At 42.2% G+C, this 14,437-nt stretch overlaps 1 protein-coding gene across 11 annotated transcripts in view; it reads right to left on the bottom strand.

Annotated features, from left to right (window-relative positions):
• Positions 1 to 14,437, bottom strand: part of EPS8 (EGFR pathway substrate 8, signaling adaptor) — a 1,020,454-nt gene that overhangs the window by 54,071 nt on the left and 951,946 nt on the right. For all 11 annotated transcript variants that reach the window (XM_086920872.1, XM_086920932.1, XM_086920898.1 and 8 more), the window contains one exon: positions 14,063 to 14,243. In XM_086920872.1, the coding sequence (XP_086776998.1) occupies positions 14,063 to 14,243 (181 nt within the window). The remainder of the gene's footprint in view (positions 1 to 14,062; positions 14,244 to 14,437) is intronic.

The following is a 14,437-nucleotide window of genomic DNA, read 5'->3' as shown; positions in this document are numbered from 1 at the left end:
TTTCCCAGATTGAAGAGGCAATATTGGGGGCAAGCGCATGGGTATGCCCACTAAGTCCAGTTGCAACAATGGACCAGAATAATTTGGAATCCTTACACCTAAGTGCAGATCCCAACTCCTCCCACATTGTGGCCTCCCATTCCTTCTTAGCATCACAAATTGCCTTTTTATATATAGTGCGATGCACCCTGATGGCCTCACTGTCATTGGTTTTTATTACTGTAAGCAAGGCCTTTTTGGCCTTCCGACAGGAGGTATTAAACCATCGAAGAATCGTGGTCCGGGGCTGGTTTGCCATTCTCACAGGGTACAGGATATCTTTTAATATGGCAACCAATTGATTATGTATTTCAGTTGCCCTGCCCAAATGGCCGGATTTCCCCATCTCTTCAATGAGCGGAATAATGGTCTCATATAATTCAGCGAGTTTACTAGTGGACGCTTGTAGGTCTGGCCATTTAACCCTTTGCCTACAGTTTATTATTAATGGCACAGTAACGCAGTGTTCAACCAGAGTTGAGCCTTTCAACCCAAAGCTCCCCGGTTTAAGGGACAAAACTAGGGCATTATGGTCGCTGTCAAACCTTTCAATGACCCTAAATTCATACAGCCTGTCCCAGTGCCTAGCCTCAATGAAGATATAATCGATTACTGAGGTCTGATTTAATCGATTAAACGTGTCTCTTCCTGGTCGGTCAGGCTCCACCCTCCCATTGCATGCTTGTAATGATGTAGCTAACGCAAATGACTGCAATTGCAAAACAAGAGGGGTCCATACCTTGACGTGAGGAGTCAATGCTCTGGGATGGCCCAAAGCAAATCAACATCATCCGGGTCACCAAAGTTCGGGTCCATGAGGGGCTCAAAATGACAATTAAAGTCTCCACCTACAATTAACACGGTGGAGGGGTCAATCGACTGAATGAGGGTTAACAAAGTTTCGATAGGCGGGGCCTTGAGTCAGAGGCTAACTGGCCTTGAGTACACATTGATCAAAGCAATATTTGGCCCATTTGGCAAGATCAGCAATACACACTTGACATCCAATGGGTTAGTTAAGATTTGTGATGCCTTCACTCCCAAGTGCCTGCCAACCCATATAGACAACCATCCCGAGGGCCTGTCCCTATCACCCATGCTTGCCAGGATATCGTATGTTGCAAAACCCTGGGCTATACTTTCTTTTAACACCCACGTTTCTTGCAACATACAAATATCATGTGAAGCCATAAAGGAGCCCCACTCTGGAATGTGCAATTTACTCTTAAGTCCTGCCACGTTCCAGGATAGGATTTTAACTTGTGCAACGACCAGATCTTGCTTGATTGGTTCACAGTCCAAGGAACCAGGAAGATCATTAGTAACAGAAGAGCTAGCTTCTACACCTTGCTCAGGCTCACAATTCAATGGATGTCGATCATCAGGAGAGGAGACAGTTGCAGACTGAGTGATTTGTTCTGTTAACAAGATTTTTACTAATTTTGCATTTGCAACTAGGATGTCAGTAGTGGGTAGCATATTGATAGGGGGCCCCGTCTGTCAATCGCAATCATCAAAGCCCGAAAAGGCATCACATTTATTTGCAACTTCCAGCGGGGTGAACGGTAACAAGTGGTCCATCCTCCTATTTCTGTTTCTATAACTCCTAAATGGTAGTGTCCCACCCAGGTACATTTTCAAAAGTCATAGGGTTAGATGCATGCGTCATATACCGATTATTAAAAAGGTATAGAAGGGTTAGTCTGCAGGCAAGATAAAGCCCCAGGGTACGTTATAGGGGTCACTAGAGATCTCGGATAAAAATAGGTCAATTCACAGGGAACGATGGAGTTACCGACCTTCCCTGGAGACCAATTTAGAATGTATCTAACAGCTCCAGGATCTCTGAAATTGATAACAATTAGGTCCCCCTTGATGTCTTTTGCTCTGCTTCCCAACCAGGGAAGTCGCCAGACATGCAGGATCTCACCATTAATATTATGAGGAAGTGGTTGGTTTTGACTAAGCCAGTGCATGGTTTTGTTTTTTAACTGAGAAAACCCTTCCCTCTTACCATCCGCTAATGTAGGGACTCCCGTAAGGACAACCACAAAAGGAACCGCTTCTGGAGGTAATTCAACTGGACGCCCCCTATGGTTCACTGCCCTAACGGGGCTGGTACTTCCCCTCTCATCTCGCATATGTCCTATGTAAGATTTTTTTCTTCTCCCTTCTGAACTTCACTGGCAACAAGCGGTGCCGATTGTTGAACTAATTTGGGGGGTATTGCCCTGTGTTGTTTAGAGTTAATAGGCTTGTTAGTTTTGTTATGGGCAACAGGAGTGGGAGATGACACTGTGGCTGCGGGAGGCAGCGCCGGCTTCGCAAGGTCCTTGATTAATCCAGCATTATTGCTAATAGCCAGCTCTAAGTTCCCCGGCTGTTGCTTGACCCTCTTCAACCTCTCTATTATAGGTAATATGAATGCCCTAATTAAATGTTCCATACTTTCCAAAGGAGCAGCAGACAGTGCTTCCTTTGGCGGGCAATGTAGAGGAGTGACTAAACCTGGAGGAGTTAGTACAGTTATTATAGGGGCTTTTGAGGTTGGTACAGTTGCTGGAGGGGCTGTTAAAGTTGGCGCAGTTGTTACAGAGACCTTTGAAGTTGGCACAGTTGTTACAATAGCCTTTGTGGTTTTACCAAAGTCGGAATGACTAATCTTGCTTCTTTGCGGATCACCACCCCTCTTTCTTCTTTTACTTGGTGGTGGACCATGAATTTTGGGCATCACTAGTTTCTTGACCTTCTTTTTAATAGTCTCAACTACTAGTAAAGGTGGCTCAACTGTCACAACTGCTCCTATGGTAGAATTACTAGGAAGAGATATAATGTTCATATACAGGTCGTTGGACATATCAAGTAGAGGGGACATATCTTGCATGAGCATAGGAACGCTATCTATAGATAAAGGGTCCTCATTTTTAATATGGGAGCTTACATCAAGTGGAGTGGTTTGTTTCAAAAAATCCAAGGGAGGTCTATTTTTCATACATTCAACAGAGCGACGTCGCTCAGCCCGGCGCTCAGCCAATGCACTCTCCCTTTCTATATCTGGAGCAACCTTAGTAAAGTAGCTATCTAGTATACCTTTACTAATTCCCCCTGCCTTCACGGGTACAAGTTTTTCAAGATTCAAGGCCATGGTAGGCTAGCAAAAAGTACAAACAAATAGTCCTTGGCAACGTGTTAGAGTATAGGCCCAGCCCAGCCTCCTCTTGCCTCTGAGGGCCTAAGAGGGCCCGCCATTTGCCCGGGCTTAGCCCGCGCGCGGGCCCGCGACGCAGGGGCTGTCCTCCTTTTTCTAGCGCCTCCGGGCGTAGGAATCACAGCAGAGGACTCTGGGGGATGTAGTTTCCCCACCCCACGGCGGCCGCAAGCCTGTAGTTCTACGGCAGGGGGGGGGAAACACCAAGGGCACCAGAGGGATTCTATGGCCAACAATAGACAGGTAACAATGTTTTCTGCCCAAAACGAGTGTTGCTAGGACGCCCACTCTACCGGGGCTGTCCTCCTTTTTCTAGCGCCTTCGGGCGCGGGAATCACAGCAGAGGACTCTGGGGGATGTAGTTTCCCCACCCCACGGCGGCCGCAAGCCTGTAGTTCTGCGGGGGCGGGGGAAAACACCAAGGGCACCAGAGGGATTCTATGGCCAATAATAGTCAGGTAACAACGTTTTCTGCCCAAAATGAGTGTTTTGCTAGGATGCCCACTCCACCGGGGCTGTCCTCCTTTTTCTAGCGCCTCCGGGCGCGGGAATCACAGCAGAGGACTCTGGGGGATCTAGTTTCCCCACCCCACGGCGGCCGCAAGCCTGTAGTTCTGCGGCGGCGGGGGGGAAAACACCAAGGGCACCAGAGGGATTCTTTGGCCAACAATGATCAGGTAACAACGTTTTCTGCCCAAAACGAATGATAGCATAACATAATTATGTTTTTAATTTGTGTTGAGCTGTATTCATTGTAATCTCTGAAACTAAATTAAACTAAACAAGCCTATTAAACAGAAAGCGCTCTCTGATATTAAGTTCTGTAATAGCACAGTGTCTTTCTCATTGCAGAAGGTATTTTCTGATGTTTGACAGTAACTTTAATACCTGTAGGGTCAGCACATCACAGTTCACTTTAATGTGCAATACAAATTAAATACTGTACCAACCAACTCCTACTGTACATCATTTGGCAGTATAAGCACAGGGATTAGCACCTCCCTAAAATAATTGATCTTCTTACACTCCTGTCTTTAGTGGGCTTTACCTACCACCTGGTACATAATGTATTTGTAGGAGTCAAATGCCAAGCAAACTACATTAAAATATTTCAGTAAGTGGTATATTACATGGACATTTAAGTAGGTTACTTTTAATATTTTGGTAGTGCCTTGACTATTAACCAATGCAGGGCAACTTACCTCAAATCCATATGTGATACAAGTTCAATCTTAGTAATGATGTGCTCATGTAGTAATGATTATTATTTAGTGAACTCTATTGTACTGTAGCATTAATATACCACTTATTACCCCATTCAGGGAATAGCGCCACATAATTGCTACTCTACAATACAGCATAGGGTGTGTGTTTGGAAGTGTGTGGTCTTTGTATTTTGGTCCTATGACAAAACGTGTTTTGTGTCATGCATGACAAAAACTAAGGTGTGATTGTCATGTTATGGAATGCAGTGTTTAGCAGTGTGATGGATGAAGCCGTATGAGATACAGGTATTCAGTTTATGGTTTCCAGTACACTGGAAGCTTTGATCAGCTTAGCAGGTCCCTTTATTGTATTTCTTAAGATCATAACCTCCTAAGCTAGTTACCGCTAATAGTTATGAATTCATGAGATTTCCGTGTACGAACCTGAGCAGGTTTAGGATGGCGGTCACAGTTGGGGCCTACAGTGTTCCTCTGGTGACCAGAAGTGTGTGGCAGACCGCTTCAGTTATTCTATGTATGTTCTATTGATGGTGGGTTGCTAATTACTGTGAACTGATCCTATAATGGTTGATAGACGTAACATGTGCCTGTTTGGTCTAATGTGAGTAACAGGATATGGTATATAGGAGTTATTATCAGCTTGTTTGAACTACAATTTGCTGAACAACTGCTGAATGTTATGCTATTGGTATTAATTGGGACCAAGAGTATTTTTTAACAGAGTTTTATATAGCGCAAACTTGACCCGAAGGTTATCAGAGCGCTTTACATAGCACCAGTTGTGTTACATGAGGACACATTTATTTTTGTTAGGCATGGGGAGATTAGGTGATTTGCCCACAATCACAGGATGTTCAGCGTCAATGCCGAGACTCTAACCCGGTTCCCTAGTTTCAAGGTCGACCCCCCTAGCCGTTCGGCCAACTCCTCTCCCAGTGTTTCAAGTGTTACTTTATATTACTACATATTATACATCAGGCTAGACATGTCTCAGCCCTTAATAGCTTACCTTGACCTAGAATTTAGTATGTGGATTTGAAGGTTCCATTTCTTATTAATTTAGACTGTAGATTGTACTTGGGAGTGATTTTTGCTCTGGGCCCTTTCTTAGGGTTACAGAATGATGCAGTTACAATAATGTAAGAAACAACCAGTTTGTACCCTCTCTTCTAAACTGTAAACAGTTCTGAATGCTTCCACTCTTGGCTGGCAGTGTGACCAATAATGTGTCTGCTTGGACTGAGAAAGTGGTGCTTCTTATGGATTTCTTACAGTAAGATGTCATGAAAATCTGTGGGGCCAACCTGGAATGCAGTGTCCTGTTTTGTTTTGACTGCTTGGATCTAAATTGTGGTATAGTGATCCTTTTACTTGGGAGACTCTGTGGACGATGCAAAGTGCCTTGATAATTGAAGGTATAGCTACAGATAGGCAATGGAGAGCTTGTAGGACTGGTGCCGGTTGTTTTCTGGGGTGGAGGTAGAAAAGTACTCTTGCCATAGCATTCGGATTTGCTTTACTTTGTGAATACTGAAACTGAGGTGAGAAGGGGCAAGTTATAGGCTGTTGACAATCAAGCTTAGACATAAAGAGTGCAAGGGTAGATTGCTGCTTCTGTTGGTACCCAACATACGAGTGGATATGTAGCACTATTTTTATTATGTAGAAGGTGTTCTTTGTAACCTTGTTGATATGTGGTATCAAGGGTAGGTAGAACCCATGGGTATTTCAAGGTTTATTACCTCTCTTGGTGTAGTTGGAGGAGTCTTGATGTCCTGGGGCCATATGGGGGTAGGCTGTGTGTGCATTTAACCACAGTCAATGATCTGTTTTAGTGGTGTTGAGCTTTAAGAGGTTAGTCATCATCAGTGCATTTAAGGCATGGAGGAAGTATCAAATCTTTACTTTTAGAGGTCTTTTGGGCCATCCATTTTTAGAATTTGTTGATTATCATCTTCTTAGTTAACCAGTGAAACTGATCTACCTAATGAGGTCTGGAGAGGGGGTTAGGTAGATGTGTCAATACGAAAATAAATGTGCTGGACACTTGAGGGACGTCACAATCATGGGTGTGAACAACTGATGTGTATGATGGTAGGTAAACTATGTTTTGAATGTCTCGGAGGATTGAGGCAATTCATTTCAGAGAGTGTAAACCTATTTTAAAACGATGATGTATTTTTAGTACAGTGTGGAGGTAGATGGGGTCAAATGCTGCTGCTAGGGCCAAATACAGCGGCCACTTCATTATTTTCCATTGTAAGTCTTAGGCCAACCCATAAGAATATGAGTGCCTCTGCCTTGTTTGAATCCAGACTATTAGCCTTGTATCAGGTCACTTCAAATATTTTACCTGAGAACGGGACACTCAATATTAGTCTGTAGTTTGCTGGGTCAGTTGGAGGTTTTCAACGTGGGTAAAAAAAAACTTCGCTCTAGTGACTAGATGACTAAGCGTCTTCTCACTACCTCCCTTGTGCAGGTTGTACGCAGGATATCTTCTAAACGTTTTGGAGGTGCTGGGTCTGAAGGTGCACCTGATGGTCTTCTTGGGATGATGATTCAGTGGAATTCATTTTCTGAAAGGGTAAACAAATCAGAATTGGAAGATTGCTTTTGTCACCGTTTGAGGTGGTTGAATTAAGTGTAGTCGGAGTGTTAGCAGTGTTCTCCTTCAGAAAATTTTCAATCTTTTCATTTTTTGAGAGATTTTGACACAGATGTTTTGTGATTTAGGCACTCTGGGTTGTAGAATTCTTTTGGAGTCTTGTGTTTTTTTTAAGTGGGCAGTTTGCTTCATTAATGCGTGTAAAGTATTGTTGTCTTATTGTGGTTCGGATGGCAGTTTCTGGGCTTTGTTACACTCGTTTAATACGATTTAGCCTTTTTCATCTCTTGATTTGCTCCACTTGCATTGTAAGCATGTTGACTTGTGTTTTCATTCTTGTAGCTTTCCCCGGAATAAGATCTTCATTGGCAGTAGGTTGTTGAATGCAGTAGAGCTCCAGTTGTAAAAAGTACACATATGGAGGTTGTGTATTTATTGTGGCTCATTCAAGATGCCAGTTGATAATTACATGATTTTGTTTTTTTCATTGTATTTATATGCATCAGCTGGTTTTTATTGCTGTGTTTGAAGTGGTGTCATCAACAGGTATGTTGATGAAGAATGAATGATGTTGCTGTCAACTCCAGATTCCTATGGAGTTGTTGGTACCTGCAGCCTGTCCCAGGGAAGCAAATATGAGGTTCAGTTTGTGTCCAGAGAAGTGAGCTGGGCCAGAGCCAATTTGTTGGATGTCAGCGGCCTCAAGGTTGAATGTGATGGCTTTGGTGGTAGTTTAATCTTTCTTATCAAACCAGTCTCCCAGAACGTACTGGCTGGGGTGGTCTGAAGAGTCTTGGTCATGGTATCTAGTAAGACATCATTATAATTAGTATTACCTGGTGGTGTGTGTATATGTTAAGAGCAAGGAACAATTGAGAGCTGAAGTGGTGTGACATCTTAACAGCAAGGATTCACAGGCATTCATGGTTACGTTTTCAATGTGTGTTATTTTTAGTGTTTTTATAAGGACAATTGACAGGCTCCCTCCAATTATGCCAATGCAATTTTTGTAGATTATTCCTTATTCAGGTGGGATTGGTTCATGTTATGTGGGTGCAGAGCCTTCACTGAGTCATGTTTCTGTAACTAAGGTGAGGTTTGGTGAAGTTTTAGAGAGTAGGTCAGTTATGCTGTAGCATATTTTCTTTTCACAGAAAAACTGGTATATTACTCGGTGTGTCTTTTTCCCCTTGAAGTCATGTCACGTTGAGAAGTTGGTGCCTAGTATAGGGAAGTGGTGAAGGTACTCTGGGTGGGGTGGGGTGGGCTAAGGGGGTAGAAGGCTGTGGCGTAAGACTGAAATGAATAGTAAGCTGTTGTATTAGAGACTTTTCAGGTAAGAGAGGTGGGTGTTGGTACCTTCGGTAAAAGGTGGTAGTGCTGCACCTGCTGCTTTGCACTGTCGGTTAAATGGGGTGCAAAGGGGATGGCGGGAGAGGAATGATCATGGAACAGAGTGATCATGAGTTAGTCCATTCCCTCAATTTTTATCTTCCACCTGGCAAGTGAAATTGTGTGTTTCAAGGGTCTGTGTTAACGTTTTTCTATGAGTAGGTGGTCTTTAGATAATATACTGTTATTTTGGTGTAGATTGCTGTGGATAAAGTCTGTGGCAGAACTCTTCAGTTATTCCATGTCCCTTCAGATGATGATGGGTTGTTCATTACTGTGAACGGATACTATCCTAGTTGATATAAGTAACCTGCAGCAGTGGTAGGAATGCTCATGCAAGTTAAAGTCCTTGTGAGGTGTTGGCTATTGGGTCTGGGAGTGACATGTCCTGTGGAGGTGGTGGCGGCTTATCTGGGTGCTGCTGCTGTCAGAATAGAGATATAATGGTCTGGGGTGAGGTTTTTTCCCCATCGACTTGGTGGTCTGCACCTACAGCAGCGTTGTGAATAGTTGATGTAAGTGTAATATTAGACAAGTGCCGTGTGGTTGGGTATGAAATCCACATGCAGGTAAGTAATAGCTAGAGCTTTACCCTGTGGCTGTATATGTGAGTAGGTACGTAGGACTACTAGTTTCTAAGTGGTGGTATCTACTGTCTGCACTGGTGAATGGTTGCTTAACTGGGGGTCTGAACGTCGAGAGGCAGACTTTCTAATCCAAGGATCTTTCCAGGCCGAAAACAAGCAGCACCCTTATCCTGTCACCTTTTACCTAGATGCCCAGGTTGGACACCATAAAGATTCTGTTTCAGTAGGAGGGAAACCCTACTGATCAGGTGAGCTGAACAGTCCCATTAAAGCCGTACACCTTAACTTCAAACATAGCCCTCCTCCACAAGTCAAATCAGAGTCCTAAGCATTATGTGAAAACAAAGCCGTAGGTCGAATCTGAGCCCTAAGCTGAAGGTCCAATCAGAGCCTTAATATCTGGACCAGTGAGAACACCAACCTTAGTACTCAGGTGATTTGACAGTAAAAACAAATATGTTGCTGGTCAATTGACTAGCCTAATGATGGCTGCAGTGTGAGGGAAGGAGAAATCCATGTTTAGGTGACTGTGGAACTCATTGTCTGCAGCTGTGCCAATTTACGTCATAAACATATGGATCATTGAAAACTCCGCTCATGTTTGCTTCTTATATAAATTCTGTCATATTAATCAAATTCAACAGTGAGCATGATGGGAAGTTAAGTAACTTTGAGAAAAAACCCAGAAAGCTACATCTGTAAAAATACCCTAAGTCAGTGATTCTTAACCCGTGGTTTGCAGACCCTAGGGTCTGCAATGCCCATTCAGGGTATCAGCTACTGATTAGAAAACTAAACATTATCAGCAGGTAAAGGAAGTACATATACATAAATGAGCAAAAGTGTAAATTTTTAAAAACAGTGTGTGAGTAATTTGAAATTTGAGACTAAAAATGAATTTGGTATTCTCATCTTGATTTGTGGGAGCAGCACCAGTACAACAAAGGGAATCCATTATGGATGATTTATTGGCCCCATTTGAAGCACTTGTAAACACCAACAAAATACCGAGCATGCATTTTGAGCCAAAAAGGCAAAATTGTATGCTGGAGTCCAGCATATCACTTCGTCTTTTAGAAATAAAACAACATTTTGAAATGCTTCAACCATATGTTTTTGTTTGAGTGTTATTTAAAAACTTCCGAATGTTTATTTGATATACACTTGTTTTTGTATGTGTGACTTGTTTTCAAGTACAAACCATAAAATATTGCTTAGGTGGGGGGCTCTGGCTTCCAGTTGTGACCCCGGGGTTCATGGAAGTCAACAGGTTACAATCTGCCGTGCTAAGTAACTAATAACTAAGTAATTTATGCTTAAATTATTCTGTTTTAGATTTAATCTGTAGTAACTGATAAAACCACACAGAAAGGTAAATGGCGCTCACCTGCACAACTGAAAACTAAAATACCATAAAAGGAAAGGAAACAGAGAGAGAAAAAAACCTCTCAGGCCCATTTTCTAACAAGTCAGTAAGTTCAACATTGAGACAGGCTTTAAACTTTCAATTCAAGGTGTAGTGACAGCCCCCTCTAAAAAAAGCGTCCTCGACATGCACTTGGGATAGTGGCTAACAAAGGACACACGACTTTCTACATACCAACAAAATTCACAGCTGCAATATTGTGTAGGATACCTTCAGCTAATCCAGGCATTTGGCCCAACTGCACTTTACTGCTAGGAAGTTTGCACTCCTAGCTGGAATGTGAACAACAACATTCTGAGATCCAGAATACAATGTAATGTCTATTAAAAGGTGGGAACTGATTTAAGTGAGTTATTTGCCATGGGGACCTTTGGCAGTTATGAATGTCCACACACCAGCCACACCACTTTAGTGTAGTCAGTCAAAGAGTGCAGAAAAGCAATTGAAAACATGCTTAAAGCATCCAGTTCCAGGAGGCTTAGAATGCAGGGCTACACATTCATGTAGTGTAACTGAAAATTGTAAAAGGTTTCACAAAGTACTGTGCTGTTGGTAGTGTTCAATGTGATAATATTCAGTGAGGAGTACGTGATTGTCCCACAACTGTGTCGAGGAAATTGCTTTTTTTAACCTTTGTATAGCATATCTCCAAGCCAAGACATTGCAAGAACAAAAGAGAGGCAGATTATGCCTTGTAGCAGAAACCAGTGCTCAGAATGGCTTTGTAGACCAACACAGGCTCTCTTTGACAGAGTGCTCAAAATAACTCAGATTGATTCACTTGTTCCAATACACATAGAACATTTCCGTGCCTGTTATCTTGTGACCCTGTAGGTAGGGGATTCTGCGTCCTATTAGACAGCAATAATAGAAACAAAGACAAAATTTAGATGATGGCAACTAAGAACTCTTGAGAAATCTGTATTATTATTAGGTGACGTAAAGGTGCAGAGTATTTCCTCTCGCAACCTTGGGAATCTTTTGTTAAAACTGCTGTCTTCAAGAGCTTTTTGAAGGTTGCCAAGTTGTAAAAGATCAAAATTAATGGTGTGCAAAAGATCGGCCTTAAATTAGGAGATCTCAGTATGAAATAGATTTATGTGCAAAAATTCTCTTACACAGCACAGGTGCTCATGCCAGACTCTACAGAGTAGGACATTCTCAACTTCACACAATCCTAGTTATGATGGGACTAACTTTGTAATAAGTATCTGTTCATGGACATTTCTCTGAAGAGGCGAAACAAGTAAATGGAAGATACTTTATGAGCAGACACATACAGGTTGGCAAACAAATGAGGGTAGCAAAATTTAACTCCCCTACAGCTGTGGTTCAACCACATCTATGGAACAAAATAAATAGCTACTTCATGGGTTTGTTGATATAACAGAACCACAGGTTAACGCTCACAGATTACGTTTGCCAGGTAAAATGCATTTTTGGCATGATTAATGAATCCAATGTGATGGAGTTGGACCATCTGTTTATTCCATAAAACTTTTTGGGGCAGATTGTGAAGTCAGACGGACCGGAGTCCATCCCACATAGGTCTGGGACTGGAACCTGGACCGACCTGTCGGTGGTCCCAAACCAGCAAGGTGCCTGCCATCGGGTGCAGGGCTCAAGAGAGGGATGACTGCTGTTGGCCCCCAAAGTCGACTTCCAACAGCCTTTCTGTGCCAGAAACGCTTGTACAGAAAGGCTGTCGGAATCCAACATTGCAATCCCCCTGGAGGCTTTCCGAATGGCGTACGTGCTTTCCAAGCCCGTCATAAGCTATTCGAAAATCCAGTTTGGCTTCATTTCCAACCGACTCCATCAAAATGGGTCGGTCGAAAATTAATTCAAACAGGAGATTAGGATGCTGTAGGAACCGCTCTGACTGAAGGTCAGAGCCGTTTCCTACGGCATCGCAATCGGCCCGGCCCATTTGTTTGAAATATGCTTATTTTCTTTCGTACTATAATATGAAGTACTGGCTTGCAATAGATTACTTTTCTTGTTTCAGTCAAAATGCAGCCCAATAACCAACCTCATACAAACCATCCGCGGCCCTGCTGCAACAGGAACATTCCAGCCCAATGTGCCTAACAGTAATCTATTTCATTATTTAAAACGGACTGTGGAAGTAGCTTTTGGTTTCATCTGTACAGATGAACTATTTTAAAGAGTGTTTAATACACTCATCTTTTCTTTTGAATTCAAGGGAAGATAAAAACTATCTGCAACATTTTTAGTTGGTGCAACTGCCGTAAGCCAATTTAATGTATAAAAAAAGGTCAAATGTCCACAGCAAACACAGCTTTGGTGCAAGATTTGATTGTTTGATGCCCACATCTGTTCTCAAAGCTGCTAATAGAATCCCTACAGAATCTTTCGGGGTCATGTTGAACCCCAGCAGTCAGAATACCTATGTGATTGTGGGGCAGAGGCCAAACCTCTACGCTCTCTGTGATAGACTGTCCACTCTACCTAAAGTAAACCCCTATAGTAGATCATAGGGAAAGAGCTCCTACCATGAAATGGCAGTCAGCTAGGGGTTTACACATTTATTAGAAGTAAAAAATCATCCCTGATGTGCTTGAGGGTCTAGCTAAATTTCTCTGCCTGGGCCAGGTATGGCAAATTTGGTCAGGGAAAATCTTTACTGGAACCACCTATCTGTATAGGGCGAGCCTCACCTTTTTGTAATAGCAAAACTGTATCACAGTTCACACAAGGGTATGCACTGGCCTAGTTCCCATGTGCCATTTCAGTAATTCGGAGTTTGAAATTCAAAGGCCTAAGCCATGCAACGTATTGCCTCTATGCACGTAGTAGCACTGGAACATTAGAAACATCTATTTTGTGAGGTGAAGGAGGTCAAGAAACTTTTTTGTTAAAGAAGCCTAGTACTATCGAGAAATACACCAAGTCTTATGATTTTGTGTTTTTATCAATTTTCATTAACTTCTTCCCCAATTTTGCCAACTTGCCCATTTCATATTCATATGGTGGGCAGGGATATGAGGGAATAGATAAGGGCAGCTAAAGCACAGAGAGATAGATAGCACAGCCATTTTGTATTGATGGTCAGTATAAGATTCAAATCATCTTTAGCTTCTTTTCTTCACCTATGTTAATCCAAGACCAACCAAAGAACTAGACAGCCTATGACATAATGAACAGAAATACAGGACTAATAAATTACCTTGTTTAAAGACTCAGTGTAGCCTCTGATTTCTTAGCCAATCGCCAAGCTTGATGCTGGTAAAAAGATTTCAATAAAAATCCATTTCCAAAAATGGGAAGGCTTCTAAGGGAACTAAAGAATCACTACTGAAGTTTTCCCAAATGGAGTTGTTTAAATGCTAAGTCAGGGATACTGTAGAACAAGGTTCATAACAGAAAATATGAAGTTTGACATAGCTGGACGCTTAGCTGCAGCCAGTATTTAACATCCTTGCAAATTCATTTACAAATGTATCTGAGGGCAACAGTGATGAGTAAGACTTAAGAGTACAAATGTTAACATAGAACTCAAAGTTTAACATTGATGGGGATGATAAAATACTTGAAGAAGGGAAGCTAACTTACTCTGAATTAAAACCCTTTGACTCTAACCAAAGTTTTACATCATCCGGAGAAGAGTCATAAGTGATATTCAGTACTGGCATGTTTTGTTGTGGCACTTGGAACTTTCTTTGGGCAGCACTTCGACCAATGGTAAGTCTATGAGCAAGTTCATCCTGGACTTCCTCCATTTGAGATTTCCGGCCTGCAAAATGAATGAAAGTAAACACAAAGTTCCTTTTAGGTCATTTAATTAAGATGAAATTTAACATTCATAAATGTGAAGTTGAAAACCATGTGTAGCTTCTGTATAAGCAGTAGAACCCTAACCATCACAAATATTTAATAAGGGTCACTCCTTTAGTGATAAATACTGAAAGCATACTTAATGTTTTAGCC

The sequence above is a fragment of the Lissotriton vulgaris genome, chromosome 1_1, assembly GCF_964263255.1.
Source record: "Lissotriton vulgaris chromosome 1_1, aLisVul1.2, whole genome shotgun sequence".
In the NCBI taxonomy this organism is placed as follows: Eukaryota; Metazoa; Chordata; class Amphibia; order Caudata; family Salamandridae; genus Lissotriton; species Lissotriton vulgaris.
Note: the sequence above shows the minus strand (reverse complement) of the source record. Positions and strands in the feature narration are given on the sequence as shown.